The sequence below is a fragment of the Excalfactoria chinensis genome, chromosome 4 (genome assembly GCF_039878825.1).
Source record: "Excalfactoria chinensis isolate bCotChi1 chromosome 4, bCotChi1.hap2, whole genome shotgun sequence".
NCBI lineage: Eukaryota > Metazoa > Chordata > Aves > Galliformes > Phasianidae > Excalfactoria > Excalfactoria chinensis.
In genome coordinates this window covers 45,005,679-45,025,683 of record NC_092828.1, presented here as the reverse complement: position 1 = coordinate 45,025,683, position 20,005 = coordinate 45,005,679, and the positions used below count along the sequence as shown (strand labels likewise).

At 37.1% G+C, this 20,005-nt stretch overlaps 1 protein-coding gene across 13 annotated transcripts in view; it reads right to left on the bottom strand.

Moving 5' to 3' along the window:
* Nucleotides 1–20,005, bottom strand: part of ASB5 (ankyrin repeat and SOCS box containing 5) — a 34,687-nt gene that overhangs the window by 1,086 nt on the left and 13,596 nt on the right. For 7 of the 13 annotated variants that reach the window (XM_072335354.1, XM_072335355.1, XM_072335357.1 and 4 more), the window contains 5 exons: nucleotides 4,974–5,053; nucleotides 3,748–3,855; nucleotides 2,586–2,736; nucleotides 2,322–2,456; nucleotides 399–590 (listed from right to left, as the gene is read on the bottom strand). In XM_072335354.1, the coding sequence (XP_072191455.1) occupies nucleotides 399–590; nucleotides 2,322–2,456; nucleotides 2,586–2,736; nucleotides 3,748–3,855; nucleotides 4,974–5,053 (666 nt within the window). Of the gene's footprint in view, nucleotides 1–398; nucleotides 591–2,321; nucleotides 2,457–2,585; nucleotides 2,737–3,747; nucleotides 3,856–4,973; nucleotides 5,054–7,551; nucleotides 7,620–12,537; nucleotides 12,945–20,005 lie in introns of those variants that run through there. The other 6 variants (XM_072335363.1, XM_072335365.1, XM_072335364.1 and 3 more) reach the window with 3 other exon arrangements.

The following is a 20,005-nucleotide window of genomic DNA, read 5'->3' as shown; positions in this document are numbered from 1 at the left end:
AAGTAAAAAACTTCATGGTCTTTTGACATATATATCATTATAAAGCATTTCATATCAGGCAATTCATTATTATTTAATTTTAAAAGTTCTTTGTTTGTACATTCATATACAGAACTGGGAATAGACTGAAACAGTTTATAATGCTACCTTGTGAAGACCGACAAGACTTTAAGACAGCATAAAAAGCACTATAAAAAAGAACACCACCCTAAATACATTTTTAATCTGAAATTGAAGTATCCTGTTTCTTTATTGCGAGATCTGATACAGCCGATTAAAATGCAGTTTTATTGTAGTTTAACACCTAATAAACATAAAAAGATGCTTCTTCAGCGTGAATGAATTCTCATGCTGCTCAGCTGTGCATGTTTGTTTGCAATAACACCTGTAAAGCTCACCTTCATGGAGGAGCAGCAGCCTCTCTACTAAACTGCGTGGAGCAGCTAAATCAACAGGCCTCTCAAAATCTGTGTTTTTGGCATTTATGTCTGCCCCAAATTCAAGGAGTAAGTTTACAATCTCTGTGCTTGAATGCTGGGCAGCAGCATGCAGTGGAGTTTCCATATGCTTTCCTTTCTGCACATTGGCACCTGGTACGTACGCAAAGAGATATAAAGAAGAGATTAATTACAGCTGTCATTGAGTAAAAATCCACGCTGCCTGGGAAAGCAGCAGTGACTTTTGCTGTTCAAACTAATGTGAGCATCACATTTGCCCCAATTATTAAAAAAAAAAAAAAAAAAAGTGTGTAAAAAAAATTGCTACAGGTAAACTACACTTTCATTACTGAAGTCTTTAAAAACAATTCATTGAATCACAGAATCACCAAGGTTGGAAAAGACCTAAAAGATCACCCAGTCCAACCGTTCACCTATTAGCAATAGCTCCCACTAAGCCATGTCCCTCGACACAACATCAACACAGCAATTGCTAAAATAGAGTTTTCCAATTAAAACGGACTGAACTCATTTGGAGTATTACATTTATATTCATTTTTTAAAAAAAAGGTTCATACAAGATTTAAACAAAAACAGCCGGTATGGGAGAACTTTTATAAGCGAGCTGTTCACTTTTCCCCTCAAACAGAATTTCTCCAACAGTCTTCTGGAGCATCCGATTAAAAAAGAAACTTATTAAGAGAACTGATCTTTTGAGACAAAGAATTAACTTCTGTACCAAATTTTGTCACAGAATAAATGCTATTTGCCTTTTAAATTCCCGCTTGAGTTAAAGAACTCTTTAATATCAGAGGCCTAGCAATTTAATTCAGAGTCTAAATAGGTCACTTTTACCCGCATGAGCATTTTGAGAACGCTTCCGCAGTATCATTCTCTTGCCTGTTTCATTGCCTGTTAGCTTTTTACCTCCTAATACACTCCAAATAACTCATCAAATAAAAAGTTCACATTGCCATAAGTAGCTACCTCTGTTCTCAATCTACGTATCCTTCTCTGTGTTATGACAACAACAAATGCAGAATGTCCTGTTACTGCCTTTCATCTGTGCCAGCACATGAATCCCAAAACGTGCCAGTAGTATGTCTAGGTTCCTTAAACATAGAAATTCTGAACTAGAAAACTGACTTTAGGAGAAATATTTTAATTGCTTGTTTATCTTCTTGATAACCTGCAATTAACTAGAAAAACAACTGAAGTGCAGTGATAACAAAGCGGTAATTCTTCAAATACAATGTTTTGTTACTTATTCTGCAGGACACCAAAGTCTTGTATCTCATTACTTGAAACACAGCAAACAGTGCAGATGGTGTCACTGGACTTACGCTGACACAGACTGAATGTCCAACTTCTATTTTTGTTGATTAACTAAATAAAACAAGGCTTAGGATCCAGTACCTTTTACCTTCCTGCTTCTCTTTGCAGCTCAGCCTCTATGCTTTGTAAAGAGATTTATCAGAGTGTGCTGAACAGTTCAAAAGAATGGGAATACATTGCTAAAAAAAAATCTGTTGAAAGCACAGAGGTAACTGTAACAAAAAGGACCACAAAAACAAGACCTTTCTCAAAGCTAATTTGAACTTTGTTTTGCTTTGTTTTTCTAATGAGTATCTACAAAGCTGAGGTAGGTGCTGAATACTATGAATTTCTTTTTCGCCTTGCTCCCTTTTCTCCTCATATGTTTGTTATGCCAAAAAATAAACAATAAAAAAGATGCAGTGAGTGGATGTAAGAAAACATGCATCACAGTAAAGTTACAGGAGTCCTGCAAGCAAGGGTTCTAGTTTCATTGAATGAGCACTTCAGGTGAGTACAGTATGCTTAATTGTACAAACTAGCAATACTTTTATTTCAGTAATAACATACCTGCATAAAGTAGCTTTCGGATACAATGAATCTGCTGTGACACACATGCTACATATAGTGGTGTTCCTAAATGAGGAAGGTCTTGGTCAACATCTATACCCCAGGATATCAGTACCTCCAGACATTCACTGTGTCCTGTCAGTACAAAGCATAATAGTTGGTTGACTTCATCAAGTTGGCTCAGACAAAATGGGACCCATGTCCTAATGCTGCATTATTGAGATATTTGTCAACTGCTTGTCTGTCGAGCGTGTAATTTCTTACCTCTGCTGGCTGCTTCGTGAGTTGGTGATGGAAGGCAGGACTCCCACTGAGCTTTGGCACCATACTCTAACAAGAGCTCAGCGCACGCTGCGCTGCCTCTCGAACATGCGTTAAATAGAGGTGTCACTCCATCAATCGTTGTAGCATTTACCTAAAATATATGAAATCCAGGTAAGAAAAGAATTGAAAGAAAAGTAGTTTTAAGCAGAATATAGCTAGAAACTGGATGAAATTGCACTTGTCTCTTCTCACTGGTACAAAAAATCCACACCTGTTGCAGTAATGGGAATCTTCTCTCTTTAGCTTTAGTGCGACTGCAAGCTTCATATTAAGTGTGGGAATTTTTTGCCCTTCTGTGTTTTTAATCTTTCTGTTGGAGTGGTATTTCATGGAATGAGACAAGGCTACTGGGGAGAATGATGAGAAACAAAAATTGTGATGGTGCTAAAGGAAGGAACATGGGTATTTGGGGAGGGGAATCTCACCTATCCTCATACATGCATCCTCTAAACCCACTCCAACCATGAAAATTCGAGATTAGAAAATCAAATTTGTTCTTATAGATTTGTATATAGTCTGTGAATTCTCACTTTCTGTTTGGGGTAACAGGTAGAGAGTCTGTGTCGTGAATACAAAAACGAGTCAGCGCTCTTTTGTACTCACACCAAAGAATCTTAAGAGCATGTAGCACAGTGTGACAAAAGTTAGTCCAGAGATTGAAAGAACAGTCTCTTAGAAGCCACTCATTGGAAGAGGAAATCAGTAAAGGAGAGATGCATTCAGAAGTTTGAAAGATAAATGATGTAATGAAATTCTAGTACCGCTACTAGCAGATTCTCTCCAGCTGACTACATTATCTCAGCTCCTTCCCAACTCCCGTCTGTTCTCCCTGTTACTGTTCTTCTGTTTGAGATCTACTCTTTCATACACACTTAAGTAGTCTTTGTTTCATTTTTTCCATTTAGCCTAATGTCTCTACACTGATGCCTCTTTGAGCCATAACTTTCCTTTGCTAGCTTTCAGATGGCAGCTGATTCTAATTAAATCAATGTCATCAACAGAGTACAGAGAAATACCAATGTAAAAAAAATAAATCAAGGAATTTATCCTTGTCAGTTAAACCGAAGTTAGCATTGGATTTCATATACAGAAACACCCTTACATTTGCTCCTGCTTCAAGAAGGATCCTTGCACATCCTACATGATCTCCCAGGCAGGCTTCATGAAGTGGAGTTACTTGGTCAATAGTTAGTGTGTCTACATTGTAACCCTAAACAAGATATGAATGACATATGAAGATCACATGAAAGCTGTTAGGTCACACTATTTGCTATTCAAAGGAATAACACTAAATAGGCTTAAAACTCTACTTGCAGTAAGTAAATGTTTAGTGAGCTTATAAAAAAAAAATCATCAATCAACACTGACATCAGAATCAAAGTTGTCAGCTCTTCTTTTTCAAAGAACAGAAATAGTGGGCCCTGGAGCAGGGCATAAGGGGGTATAAAGACAATGGAGCCTGACTCTTGAGTTGCACCATAATCAGACAAAAGGAAAGTTGGAATGCAGTGAAATCCAATTAGTTACATGGGAAAGTATAATAATTCAGAGTGGGGGTGGTGAAAGCCTGAAACAGGTCTGTAGAGAGGTCCAAGTATCTTTATACTTGGTCATATTTAAAACCCAACGAGGCTCTTTGTTTAAATGGCACTGCAATTCTTAGGGTCTGAAATGTCTAGAGACATCAGATTCATATTAGCAAGGAGAATACTTCTCAGATTGATAAAAACATCAAGTACTTGATTATTTTTATGTTTGCAGTAGGTATTTTTCAATTCTTAGAAGCTAAAAATTGTATTCATCAACTTCACTCTTTCTTGTGGGAGCTAATATGACAAAACTAATATTGACACACAATGGTTTATAGTCTCTATTTGCTGTTAGCAAAACACTGTTTTTTCTAATCACAACTATGCAAAGAACCAGATCTTTTCAGTGCTTTCCCTCTAAACAAGTATCTTCCTGGGTTGCTATCTTCTCTGAGTGAAGCAGAGCATTTGGACTAAAGGATCCTTGTGGGTCCTTTCCAACTCAGGATGTTCCATGATTTTATGGTATACTGATTCACACCACACAGGAGGGGAACACTGATGGACATATAGTTACAGCTTTGGTAAAGATGGATTTTACGAAGCTTAAAGCATACAGATAAAATACTTTAAATATTAACTTATATCTTATTGCAACAAAAATTAGTAAATGGGTATTGTTCCCAAAAATTCTGGTGAAATAAGGACAGCAAAACATAACTAAATCTGCATTAATAATCTATGCTGAGAGAATAAGTAACATTAAAAAGTTAAGCAATTTTAAGAACACAGCCTTCACCTGTGACAATAAAGTCTTTAGAGAAAGAAGACGTCCTTGACTGGCTGCCTCATGCAGAGGTGAGCGATCTGCCCAAGAACCTATGTAATAACAACATTTATTGAGTAAACCATGTGAATAAGAACGCTTTTGGAATGCATAGAGCAAAGCAAGAAACACAATGCACAGAATGAAGTGAAATGTCCTGTGTGAATAATTCTTCCCCTGTAGAGACTGTATTTCAATTGATTCGTTTATAGATAAAGCTGTTATTAACTGCAAGCATCTGTAATAACTGATTATGTAACACAGAGAACAAAATACTGATATATTGATTTCAATAATACGATGCAACAGATGCATCTCTCTCCATATTTCCAACTCTGTTTTTCGTTGTTTATTTTTAATGGATTTTAGCAGCAAGTTTACAGGCTTTGACAAATTGATATTTAAACCAAAAACAAATACAAACCTGCCTGAAAAAGTGCTGATAATACTGAAGTATATGAAATTCAATTTGGAAATCTCTATGTACAACAAGATTAATTTCAAGCTCCTACACACACAAGAGAAATACAGTGAGAATCATAGTCCAAAAGGTTGCTATAGAAGAAACAGGATATTAAGTTCTCATCTTGATAGGCTATTAGCACTAAGAATAAGTAGTTATCAGTAATGCAAAAGCTTATATTTATTGTCCGGACTCACCACCCTCAAGAAAGAACAAAAAGAAGAGAAAAGAAAACCCACGGTGATCTCTCTACCTCATACCATCCCCAACCCCTAACTCCAACCCAGGCCCCAGAGTCAGCCAGTGGTTGAAGAGCCTGTCCTTTCCTATCGAAGCCTTGCAGCTGATAGGGTCACAGGCAAAGCTGATACCCCTTATTATTATTTTTTTGTATTAATTTTACAAATTAAGTTTTGAGACTGTGTAAGAAAGAATCATCTTCAAAGTATATTATGAATTACTGACACACCTGTAAGAAGAAATTACTGGGAATGTAACCAAACTGATACAATTACTCATGCAAAACCTGTAGCTCTCTGAATCGTTCTGATGCTGACAGATACTTTATACTTGTATAGCTGTCTGAAATGAATGCTAGGGTTTGAACTTCTTTTTCTATAACTACTTTGTTGAAGTCATACCAAATGTATGGTTGTTACATAGTATGATTTTCTCTCAGTTCTTTTTCTTGCACCATTTCTTTCTATGTTCTTCTAATATGATTTTTTTTCAGAATGATGTGTGCTAGGCTATGATAATTTCTGTGTGTGAGTGCACTCTGCGTATTCTCACAAACATTGTCCCCATGGTTTTTATTTCTATCAGGAATAACTAAGCTAAAAATAACATACCCAAATTGCTTGGAATTTTAAGGAATTTTGTACAACAAAAACTGAGCTCAGAAATACTGAGCTGATTTTAACAAAATAACAATAGTTTTCCACTGCTCTCTAGTACAGAACCAGCACTCAGGTTGTCCTAATTCAAATAAAATAAGATTCATGAAGTTCTCCTGCTGGCTGTTGCAAAATTCCTCAAAAATAATTGAAGGCTGCACCCTGTGAAATTTCTTCCCTATCTCCATAGATGAGATCTTTTCCAGGTGGTTTAGCCTACTCATAAATTAACAGGAGGAAAACAGACAAAAACCTTGACACTTGACTATTGTATAGAAAAACATCTAGTAATACTGCAAATAACATTAGTTCTTTACATCCATTAAATATGAATATAGTTTTGGCCTTTTTTGTGTGTGTGTCCATGCGTAACTATCAGAACAAAGATGCAGATGTAATGTGAAATCAACTTTGTTTCCACCTTTCATTCCATCTTCTCCTTCCCCCACGAAATGCTCCAAAGAACGTCTGTTAATATAATTATTAATGTGACATCACATTCAGTGATACCAGATCCCATTCTGAAGTCTGTATTGCATCTACACCCACCTCATCTCCTTGCCCTCACACGGAGACATCAGCAGCTAGCTGCTGAAACCATTTGAAGCCAAATGCTTGTACCATCTCTGTTACAATAAAAATCTTTAAGCAAAATACTGCAGAAAAAAAAAATGTGCAAATGAAGCTTGGGAAAAGGCTTCACATTCCTACTGATTTATTGGTAAACATAATAATTAACCATGAAATACCGCAGGGATGAGAATATATTCAAAATAACATGCAGCATTAATAAACATCATCAGAGTTGTTTTAAAATCAATTTTGTTTAGAGATTGCTGCCTTCTGCTATTCACAACCTTGATATGTCTCTTATTTAAAAAAACATTAACAGGAATATAAATGAAGAACTGTTTTAATTCAGCGTTATCTGTGACAGCAGAGTTAGTAATACAGTCTATTCCAAACCTGTTTATTTATTAATTACCTACTGATGTAGTTTCTGACAGATGCTGAGTATGTTGAATAAAAAGCATCTTTAACTATATTTACAAGCCACATTAGTGCCAAATTCTCTTGCATTCATTCAGGAAGGGTAGCCTACATTACTTTGTAAACTCTAATAAGAAAGAATAAATACAACTAATTGTAGCATTGGGCAAAGTTAAATAAATTACAAATTATCATACAATACCTAAATCTCCATCTCCCCATGGTACTTCCAAACAATTGCAATTATAAATCCTACTCATTTCTTTCAATCTGGAAAAAAAGAACACAATACATTTAAGCAAACCCGTTCTTGCTAGCTTGGCCTGTTCTTAATACACTCCTGCTATGTTTGGAAGGAGATCAGCGGCTGACTGTAATATGAACTTCCACCCTGCCATAAACACAGGTCTGAAGATACGAGCATATGGAGTTGCCAGTTTCTTTTCTTATACCAGAGTGGCCTATATTTTATTATTATTTTGTCCTTCCACATTTATTTTTTCAATTAACAACTTTGAAAAGTATCAGCATCCTTCCGAGACTGCTTAACTGGAATTTCAACTCAAGAGAAACTGATAATGAAGTCAAGAGAACCATGAGCTGAAGAAGAGCAGCAAAATGATTACCTCCCTTTTTAACCTCATGCAATTGTTCAGTATCCTCAGAAATCTAAGCAAAATGCCGCCAAATATTCCACAAGTTATTTTACTATTTGCTTATCAATAGAAAAGAAAGAAGCAGAGATCTTCTGAATATGTCATAAATGCTACCCGATCTATTCACTTGACTGGGTTTTTATTTCAGCAGTTCAGCATAGACTATTATGTTCTTAATAATCCTTGCATTGTTAAACTGGGTTTTTGATAACTACTCTAAGCGGTGAAAGACTCATTTCACTCCCAAAAATGGGAAAGTTCTGACTTTGATCCATTTCTAAGTCATCAGTGTTACTTTCTTCATTTTCCTATAGCCTTCACATCTACCTGTGTGCCCGTATACATGATGACAGTAATAAAATACTAACAGTATTTTAGCAGAAGTCATTAGCTGCAGTCATTTCATCCCTTTATTTCTAAAGATTTGTGCAGTCTTTGGAAAAAGAATAGGGAAAAAAAAGCCAGAAAGTTCCTCGCAGTTCATCACCGAGATGGAAACCACAGACTATTTGGAAACTCTTGCTGAAAATATTTATTTCTGCAGAACTAGCAAAGAGTAACTATTTATCGAGCTCACTGCTGTTACCTTTCAGCTTGTGGCAACAGCTACAGATATGATCAATACCTACACTGAAAATAACAGTAACAGCACAGTACAAAGATCAATGGACTCACTTTGCTCCAGTTGATAAGACATCCTGGCATTTTATACATGTAATTAAGTTGTTCCAGATTTTTACTGCAGCGCTACCTGCATTAAAACTGTCCAGTAAAATAGAATTGTGCCAGCTACTAATTGATATCTGATAGTAAAGCGTATTGAAAAGAATCTAAGTCAAGCCTTTAAAAGCTGGGAATTCCATCAGTGATGCTTAATATGACCAGGTCTGACCAGCTGAATGGCAGCCACTTCTTTTTAATAAATGAAATTCTAGCAATCAACACTGAAATATTCCTAAAGGATCAGAAATTAGGTTACAGCTAAAATGTGTTTGAGAGAGAATATAAAGCTTAAATGCCATTTAAGTCTTTCAATATTTTAACCCGTCTTTGCTTTAATTTGACTTTATATGTTACAACAATATGTAAGTATACGTACATAAGCCTGTAAATACACACATACACAAAAGAAGGGGGAGGGAAGGTAAGGGAACAGAAGAAAAGAGAAAAAGAAGCCTTGACTGATCCAAACAAATATTCTTTGTGGAGATTTAATGCCCGAACCTAAAGCCAGCAGTACCCAACTCCTGAAAACCAGGCACAACTAAATTTCTTTCCACACAGTTCTTTATGTACATTATTTTCACCATTCTGGAGTCATGCTCAATGAGTTATATCTCCATGTCTAATAGGATACCTTAATCCATTCTGCTTATAATATGTTACAATATTTGGTAATGTTGTATTTCCTTTTTCATAGTATTCTCCCAGTATCATATAAATCTTTTGAAACTCTTATGTAATCTATCTTCATAGCATCATCCACTCATGTGATTTTATGATTAAGGAACCAAAAGGCTCATTTTGTAGAACTGATCTAATAACGTATTGTTTTTCCAGAGTACTTATGCGCTGGGGCATGCATTGAAAGTTTGGTTTAATTATGCTTATAACAGCACTGAACTGGCTTAGTAATAATAACCATGATCCACCAAGAGACGTTCAGTTCTGATTATTGGTCTTAAAACACAGAGTGGCCATGGCAAAGAAATGAATAGAATTTTCTTTTAGAGACAGGGCTCAGTTAACCCTTTTTTCTTGTGGATTCCTATCATTCAACTACATGCTTCCCAACCTTTGGAACCTACAAGAATATATTTCCATATACAAAACTAACACGTTCTGACAGCACCATCCATCTTGCACATCATAGAAGGAGCTCTTTGGAAAAGGACAGCAGGTGACCATGTCATCAAGTGCTGCATTATAATGCATTAGAAGGTCAAATCAGCATGACACAAGCAAGACTGCTTTTAACAATTCCTAATTGAGTGCTTGGCATTGCAATTCCACAAACTTTACACACAGAAACATGAGACACTAAAGTACTTCAGAATCCTATTAAAACAAAAACAAAAACAAGGGTGCCAACAGAAGCACTGTTATGCTACGTGAAGGCAGTGGTAGTAACGATGGCAGCAGCAGCAGCAGTTGTTGCTGCAGGCTCTGTGCCAGACCTTGCACACAGAGGAGGAAGCGTGTCAAGCCTTCTCCTGTCACATGAGAGCACAGCAACAACTCCCCTGTCCATTACTCACGCACAGTTTGTTTTTTCCAGCTTCTTGGAGGATCAGCAGCTGGCTGGTTATTTTTCTAGCCCAAAGTAGCTTGCAAACTCTATGTGCCATAGCTACAGCACCAACACCTAAAACCACATTAACCTCTAACAGGGTAACCTTTAGATACTGTTAGACACACATCAGGTTTGACTTAAACCTGTGGAACAGCTGGTAGTGCTCTAAGGCTGCTACTGTTTCCTTAGACTAAAACCAAGTATGTTGCAGCAAGCTGTCAGGGGAGGAATGCTGACAATCCGAGTTTACCTGAGGCTTTGAAGGATTTCTGCCTGAATAATTCTGCTCCTCAAACACAGTCTCAGCCTCAGTCCAGACTGAGAGCCATTTTCCCCAAGGTGTGCTCAGATTTCTCTGTATTTTCCCAGTCTGCCAGAGCAAATGCAGTATGCGGTATAATTCCTAGCCATAAAGGCAGGATCCTGCTGGCTAACAAAGCTGGGGAACCGTATGCTAAATATATTTTCTGGCATCCAGGAGATTTTGCTAAAATAGTCTGGTTATGGACCCTCATGCTGTTAAGGCTGAAAAGTTTTTAATAGCCTGGCTCCACCTTTTTTTCCACTTCTGCCAGATCTTGCTGTGACATATTCCCCCTGCTCCCCCCATCACTTCTAGCCCATCTTTCAATTTGTGTAATTTATGAGCTGATACACGACTCCCTTCTGAGGAAAACAAAGTCTGATTTGGATAGCGCCATGGACAAAAAGGAAGGAAAGGTGCATCCTTCAGATTTGTTATTAGATCCATTTGTTACTCAACCAGAGGCATCGGTTGCAACAGGAGTCTCTTGGTACTTCAAGACGTCAATCAATACATACATGGGCGTGATTTGTCAGTCACAAGGAGGCTTTAAGTAGCTGGACCACATTAAGATGATTTCTTCAGAAAATGTTGCTTTCCGTATTTTGATACACTCCTGGGTTGTTCAAAACATGGCTATCTGGGGCTAATTCTTTGTAAGAATATTGAGAGCCGATATTTTAGACAGAACATTATTAAGATTTACCCTCAGTCTTGTGAAGAATGTCCTTGTTTTTCTGGAAACAGGTAACTAGATGAATCATTCACGTGTATCAGATTGGGAAACCATCACCCACGTGGTGAACAATAAGAAAGTAAATGGCACACTGCATATTAAAACCAATCAATAACTGTAACAGGACCGTTGCACTCAAACAGCTACTTGGGAAGCTGTAATTGTTTTGTAAATTCTCGAATGTTGCTTAGTTTAGAACTGTCAGTACCAAAAATTATCTTTATAACACATGCCTCTTTTTTAAATGGCAAATTCATAATTACTTTTATGTGTAATATAATCAAGTTTCTTCTTCCTGTCTCCCGTGCCTTTAATACCCTCTTTTTTTCCTTGACTATTTTAACATCTCCACTTTTGAAACGCTTTAATCTGATATCATAATAGCAACAAAATCACATTGGGTTTTTGGGGGGGGGGGGGGGGGGAGGGGGTTGTGTTTTTTGTTTTTTTGCCTCACTCAGTATGTGATCAATATTAATTAGAACTATGATCACTTAAAAAAAAAATCCTATTAGGCTTTAGATTGTCACAATGATTTAAAGAATTAGTCAAAGATCCCTTTTACACACTTGTAATATGAAAAAAAAAGAAAGAAAAAAAATAGAAAAATACAGCTCAGATAAGAGCAGGCCAAAGCAAGTGTTTTATAACACAGTTTGTGTTGCATTGCTCAAAATGTCTGTGCCCAGTAATTTCATTTTGTCTTAAGTACTTCCCTGCGTAAATCCTTACAGCTGTAACTTTGTCCTTATACCTCAGTATAGGACACAATAATTCTGTCACCTATACTTCTTATATTGTCTCCTGTTTCATTTACCTATAAACTGTTCTTTATATATTAAGCTACTCCTCCCCCTTTCTTTCTGTTTCTCCCTTGTAAACAATTAGCCTTCAGTATCCAGTTACCTTGTGGCAGGAGAGCAAAAGTCAGGGTAAGTCAAGCCTTAAACACATAAAACAAATAGGGCAGATAAACACGAAAAGGTATTTTAGATCAGCTGATAGAGCGCAGAAAGAACAAAAATAGCTTCAACACCCTTCTGTTAACCCATGCAAGACAACCGAGTGCCGTTAACATAAACATGCATTTATATAACAGCTAGAAAGAAAAAGCACAGAACAGTTTAGAGCAAGAATATCATAAACTGGGTCAGTTTAGCATATTTCAGTACAGTTTCTGAAATGGCTGCTGTACTAACCTTGGCTGGTCAGAATACCCCAGCTAGATTTTCGTTTCGCAGGACACTCCCCTATACTTTCTAGGCGTCTTTTGGGGAGATTCTGGCTCCTCTGAACAGCAGTATTTGTTGTCATTATTTGTTTCTTGAGGAAAGCCTGCCTATCATTGGTGCAGGTGCTGTGCTCTGACGAACATTCACAGATGGATTTCTACTACCTTTTTTTCTCCTCGCGGTTTTTCACAAAGGCTCTTCTTGTACTTACTGTAGAATGGCTACAACACTGAAATCCATTCAGTAACATTTACTAGCTTGGACTAGTGAGAACATAGTGGGGGAAGGGAAGGATTGCTCTAGCATTTTCTATTTTTAAAGCAGAGAAAGAATCAGCTTAGCTACAGCATGTGTCTTAATCATTTACACAATTTAAATGGAAAGAATGTGTTATTTTTTCAGTAATTAAATCAAAAAAGAAACAGATTCTTAAAGCATAAGTACTCAAGGTTTTGTGGCATGAATAACAAGCAACCTAAAACAGGAAAATTGTCTTTTTATCAGACTGGCAATTTTTATAATAAAAGATAAAAACAATGATTATATAATTATATATATGTAATTTTCAGTTAAGAGAGAGATTAGGGAATCCAAAAGAATCCATGAAATCATGAAACACTTTTTGTTTTGGTTTTCTTAAAAGGGGGAGATGGTATCCTATAGATATCAACTAGAAACTACGACCTGAATAATAATAAAAATAGCTTGGCTTGACTACTTCACTGGTTAACCTGAAAGTCTGAACACATTATGAAAGAAAGACTGCAGACGTGTTATATGAAGCCTAGGTCACTAAACAAGAGCCACTAACTGCTAGTAGATTTTGCTGTGTGTTTTTATGTGGCATGTGGATACCGAAAGACAGAACCATAGAAATCTGCACGGAAAAGCAAAGCACAATAAAATTCCTGCACGGATAAAAAGAACAGTGATTTCTTTGTTAACATGCTGCATTTACCCCCTGCCTCCTTTCCTTATAAGTATTTCTTGACTGTCCTCTTTTACTGATAAAAAAAATTAGCCATCTCCATAATTTTTAAAGGAAATTCATATTACTGGGTTTCATTAGTACTATTCTTTCCAGGTATTTAACACAAATTAACAGTTGACTGGAATAATACACATTTATTTCATGTAATCTTTCTAGATTTCCCCATTTTCTCTTTAAGAGAAAATCGGAGACAAGTTTGTAGGTTAAGAGAATGAAGGAGGAGCAACCACAGTTTTTCACCTTGAAATTACAGCACATGGGAACTGCCCTACTGGAACTGTATGCTTATAGAACAAAAGTAGGTGAGCTACCTCTAATAAGAGAGAAGAAAACTGCAATCTCCCAGGGATTTTCTTCAGATTTTATCTAGCTGAATCAGCCACAATAACTCACACGTACAGCACTTCTATGTATCCAGCAATCAGATTCTGCAAGTAAAAGCTGGAAGAGATATTTTGCAGTAGTTCATGCACATCATAAGTTTAACTCTAGGATTGCTTGTGAACTCACATTATCTTCATCAAGAAAACAAATACATGAAGATATGACGAATCAACAGGAAATCTTATTATGCACATGACTGTGTCAGGAAAATATCAGCACTATTTTCCAGGTATGAAATAACTGATGACAATTTCTATACTCGCCAGGGTGTGGGGGCTCAACTCAAGTTTGATTTTTCCTTTCCATTTGGAATGGAATCCCAGGACTTTCAGAAGAAGGTGGTAAGGATTAGGATCAAGCAAAGCATTTTGGTCTGCAGGGCGGGTATTGACAGTGGACTGAGAAGACCTGCATGTTTTTGTAGGACTTCTGTGGGTGAGGCTGTCAGCTGAGAATGAAGCTGGGTCCTTCCAGTGGAGAGGCACTGACAACATAAAAGTAGTTCATGCTACTGCTTCCCACAGATTGCAGCCCCCACGTTATTATTATTCTCACCATCCACACAGGTGTGACCATGCAGCAGCAAGGAAGATAGCAGATACAATTACAGCTGCCCTGGCTTGGGAGAGGAAGACTCTAGTCCATAGATACTTGCTGCTCATTGACTTATTTTGAATACTCTGGAAGACATCAAAACTCAATGTATAAAAATATTTCTTTATGCTTTAAAGAAGGCAAAGCTTATCCCATTCATCAGGCCTCTAGACAGAACTTTGCACTAAATGCTGCTAGACACAACTCTTCATGTTCTGGACAGAAGTTTTGTGCTTAAAGGAACTTTTCTTTCTCTCCCATTGTGACGTCTATCTCGCATAGGTTAGACTTAGAATTCACCATTCAAATCTATCAAGCACATAGAAACAGACCCCAGTCCACAATGCTGAGCCTTTAATGCTTTTCTCTTTAAAATGAGAGCTAGACTATCATCAAAAATTAACTAGGAATGTATTAAAATATAACTGAGATGCTAATGGACATACAATTATAGTAAGAGTGAAGGCTTCATTATTTCATTTCCACCTATAACATGGAATTGCCATCTGGTCTTGCTCAAGTCAGCCATCCATGCATGGTGTAACATGAACTTCAAAATAAAAAGCAGTACCCCTCTATCTCATTAGGTAAGAACAGTATTTGAAACTACTTAGGTTCGGTACTCAGATTCTGTTCTTCAGATTTACTTTTTTTAACAGAAGACGTTTAATCACTCCCAAAACCCCCCTGAAAACCTGTCATAAAAATCTAAGTAGATACTTGACAACATGGTAAATATGGTAGACCAATATTCTGCTGTCCTGCTACACAAGCAATTACAGACCATATTCACATTACATATGTGCTCATTCATATATTCAGATGGAAGCATTGCAGATAATCAACCAAAAAAACAACAAAGGGGGGAAAACAACAACAACAACAACCAGCCCACAAGAAGATCTGGACTTTATCCCGATCTTTATTAAAAAACAAAACCAACAATAACAGAAAGTACTGTTTCAACACTTCTATGCCAGCAAATAGCTCCAAGCTTACTCTACAGAAGCAACAGTTGTAACAACTAGGAATGAAAATGAAAGACATTTATGTTCCTCCCTTTCCATGGGGAACTCATTCTATTTTCAAGGCTGTTCTTAAGGCCACAGAGATGCAACTTCACTAACAGACAAAAAGCGTTTAATGGAAATAATCAACTAGAAGAAAAAAAAATCTACATATGATGAAGCTCAATGCAGTACAGTCTAAACTCCAATTACACTGATTTATCTTAAGGAGAAAGAACAAAACTGCACTACTTTCAAACAGCCCAGAACAGTGTTCTTGTATCTGTACACAACCCTCATCAAGTTAGCCAACTGATGTACCATCTAGCTTCTTAAACTGTTTTGTACTGAATCTCTTTTTACTTGCATCTTCACTATCACTTAGTTGGAAATTCAAGCTATTGTTATTAAAATAGCAACAGTGTATGGAAGGCTACTATTTGTTCTACCTCTTCTGCTGAGATTGTTACCATTTGTTAGGCCTTACATACCTGGAGGCTGGAAGCATAATGGAAAGGCTTACAATTGTGATGTTATAAGTGCTCTGTCATCATGGAGTTCCAACACGGAACGCTGATCTACTTATTCTATTTCTTGCCTTGTGGATTTCCTGTGCAGCTGCCAGATCTCTTCACGAAGATAGGCAGTGATAACTCAGAATATTTTCTAATATGTGAGTCAAGTTAAGACAAATCAAAGTAACAGTGCTGATTAGATTAGCCAAATCAGATACCAAACAAGCCTGGGCTTCAGATATTGACAGAGTACACAAAGAGACATGGCCAAGAGGCCAACTGTCCACATGGGAATGGTACAGTGCACCACAGAGTTAATCTTCAGCCAAGTACAATGAGAGAGCACAGCCATAAAGAAAGAGATCAGATCTACTGCCAGAAAGACTCCAGACATAGCAAAAAGTAACGACCACCAGTGCAACAGATGGAACATGCCATAATGGATTTATGACCAGCCAGGCAGCACTGCTGCTATCACAAATAAATCTCAGCCCTTAGGCATGTAATGCATTCCCCTAAAGCCATCATCATCAAACCCTGGCAGAAGTTCACTCGCTGTTTGCTTGCATTGCAAATGTTTGAGAACATCTCCTACAAGAGAAGAGTGCGAATAGCAGAACTCTGGCTATAGCAAGTCTATTGGCAGGGGAAGGAACATCACCTTCAGGGAGATAAGCTATTTTGGTATTCCCCTGGTGCCTTATGCACCACAGCTGCATAAATGACCACTGAAAGTGGTACATTTGTGTCGGCCTCAATCCATTACTGGGGTTTCATAATTACTTTTTATTTCTAATTTATTTATTTATTTAAACAGTTTTCTGTAAGGCCTTGCAAGTAGGCTGCTCTATGCTTTCTTTACTCCAGGATTGCCTTTCGGTCTTACTGCTATGCACTTTTAAAACTCAGGTTTTAAGCAAGCTACATCGACGTTCGCAATGATTCATTTGTACTGTTTGCGGTTTGAAAGCTTCTTATTCATTCCACTGAAAATAAATAAATAAATAAAGTATATAAACTGATGAAGGGAATTTCCATGAGTTAAATCAGAGTACGCAAATCAAGCACGCCAATAGGATCAGTGTGTGGGACAACTTAATGTCCACCTTCAGCAAAGACACTTAATAGATGGTGCACATGAATAATATTGATCATAATATAGAACCTGTGTTCCTCTCAAGGAGATCTCAGTGTACAATAATAAGAAGGAATCTACACTATACGATATCTCAATTCCTGTCAGGAAGGCAAGCATGCAAACAGTCCCCAGCAGACATCTACACTGGAAGTTCCTGTAGGACTCAGAGATTTTCTTTATGGTTAGGGAAGGGTCTGTGCTCTACAAGAGACGTGCTTGGTTTTTGCTGCTGCAGATAGGTCAGGACTCTGACTTCATGAATTTCCATGCCAGTCTAATTGCATCATGTAGCCCTCACCGAAATGCCCTTAAGGTAACTTATGCTCTTTGGGGGAGAACAGTTCTGGTATCAGGTTGATACTCAGTGAGATTTGTTCCATTCTGTGCAAATGTCTAGAATCTTGGGATGGATTTTTAAGTATGGCTCTTCCTTAGCAGATATTTTTCACATGAGGCAAAGTTATTCAGCATGTAAGAGGGAGTGACAAGCTCCATCGTAAAAATCACCCTTCTGAACTTTTCAGAAAGAACATTCACACTATCTTAAGCATTTTTACACCACTAGCTTACGTGCTGCATATGAAAAACAAATGCTAAATGTGGCGCCTTACACTGAGTGGTATGGTGAATAGGTATGACATACAATATTCCTATCATTACTAAATGAATCTCTATTGTATCCAGGAAGCAAGGAGAGGTCTTATATGGCTTTTATTAATAGAACTGTGATCTCTGTGGAATGCAAGTTGAGAAAATGCCTCATGCCTTTCTTCCCTACCTAACAACTGTTGCTGAGTGACATTATCAATCGCAACTTGTTAGAACAGAATAATAGGAAAAGTCTTCTGTAATCACTCACCGCACTTAAAAATGTAATCAAGCTTTCTTTAACAGTGTAACATAGCATTATTTCCTATTTCTGAGTCACATTCAGTGAACCTGGTATATTGAGTCTGCCCAGCAGTAGTCAGTGTACAAGAAAAAAATGGGGAACAGAAGACCTAGGCTATTTGCCAGTCACATAATACCAAAAGATGGGAGGCTCCATTCTTAAGCAGCATGCACTCAGGAGCCATGGATGGCTTCATTTAGGGTAACTAGGAATAACTAAAGTACTGGTCATTTCTACCATGCATGGCTAAGGCAGATAAAGCAAAGAAAGATTGCTGTGTTCATTCGAGTGTAAAGATGTCCTAAAAAATAGGCAGGAGGGTTGGAACTAAATGACATTAAAGGTCTCTTCCAACACAAACCATTCTATGATTCTATGATCTCCATTTCTGCAAAAAAATCATAGAATCAGAGAATGGCTTAGGATCTTAAAAATTAACTCAACTCACCTAGTGTACTTAATTTTTTGTTATGCATAAGGTGATACTCTATGAAGATCTATGCAGAGTTTGACATAATTAATATTAGGGTATTAAAAACAAAACATTTCATGTTGTCAGAATTACTTATCTTCTGTACAGACCCCACACATCTGTATAAGTGCATACATCAGCTTCTACCAAATGATTCTTTCAGAAGAAAGTGCTTCTGCAACACTTTCTGCTTGCAGCTACAAGCATTCTGATAGTTACTGAGTTTTAATTTTGATAAAATATTTTGCCCAGTATGCACTTATGGGAACTGTAATTGCAACTTCTATTAAATTACAATCAACCTCCTACTTCATCTTAATGCAAAGGAAATACAAATAGCAGCTGAACCTTCAACTCAGCACTTGTATACGTGGAGTGCTTTCATGCTATGGCCAGCTGGTTGGAATAGTAGGAATAGGCTAAAGGTTGCTTTTGATCTTTCAGTTTCGATCAAGCAGCAGCTGCACAAAAGCCCAAGTTATTAACTCTCCACAGGTCTGGAAATACAGGAAGAGAATCTTACTGCAGGTCACTGTCACTGTAGATAGCCTATTAAGGAGCTAATTATACCCCAAATTAATCTGCAAGTAAGTTCATTTCTGTAGGTCACTTTATAGGGTGCAGAACTTTAGAAGTAAATAAATATGTGCTGTGACTTTTTTTTTTCTATAAGATAAATTAATAGTGTGTTGGCTGTCATGATTCTTGCAGAGTAATGAATAAATACAGTTTCACTTCAGCACAATATAAAAGAAAATCTAGGTATCACAATTATAACTTGGCTGTAAGACCCTGACTGTAAAGCACTTAGTTCTGAATAACAAATCAGTCCCTTTCAGTTCAATGGGGTATGTGTATATGAGTAAGTGTTTACAAGATCAGTGCCAAAGTTAAAAGTGATACAGTAAATGAAACCTTTACAATAGAATGGATTCCTTTTTCATTTAATTATATTGCAGTAGTAATACTACAACTTCACTGGAAAAAAAAAATAATCTGATAGCTTATTAATATATAGCTTGTAATGCACTTTAAGCAAAGACTGCAGTTATCTCCTGCATTTGGTGCTATTCAGTGTTTTAACACTGTAGATGATGATAGACTACTGTGTTTGTTTCTGAAATCAGCATATGACACTGAACTGCAGGTGCTCCAACTGCTCAGAGGGAAACAGTTCAAAATAGATCTGAGTGCAATGGAGAAACCGTCTGCAGGAAGTTAGCTAAAGGCAAGTATAAAGGAAAAGGCAAATGCATATGACACTGTTATAACATCAAGTTTATAGTTGGATACAGACTGAATCCATAATATTATGCTGTTGAGGGGGGTGGGGGGGAAAGGAAGAAAAAAAAAAAGCCTCACTCCAGGAGGTAATACACAGGTATTTAATACATATCATATAGATGGCACATGACATAACTGTCCCACTTTTATACAACTGA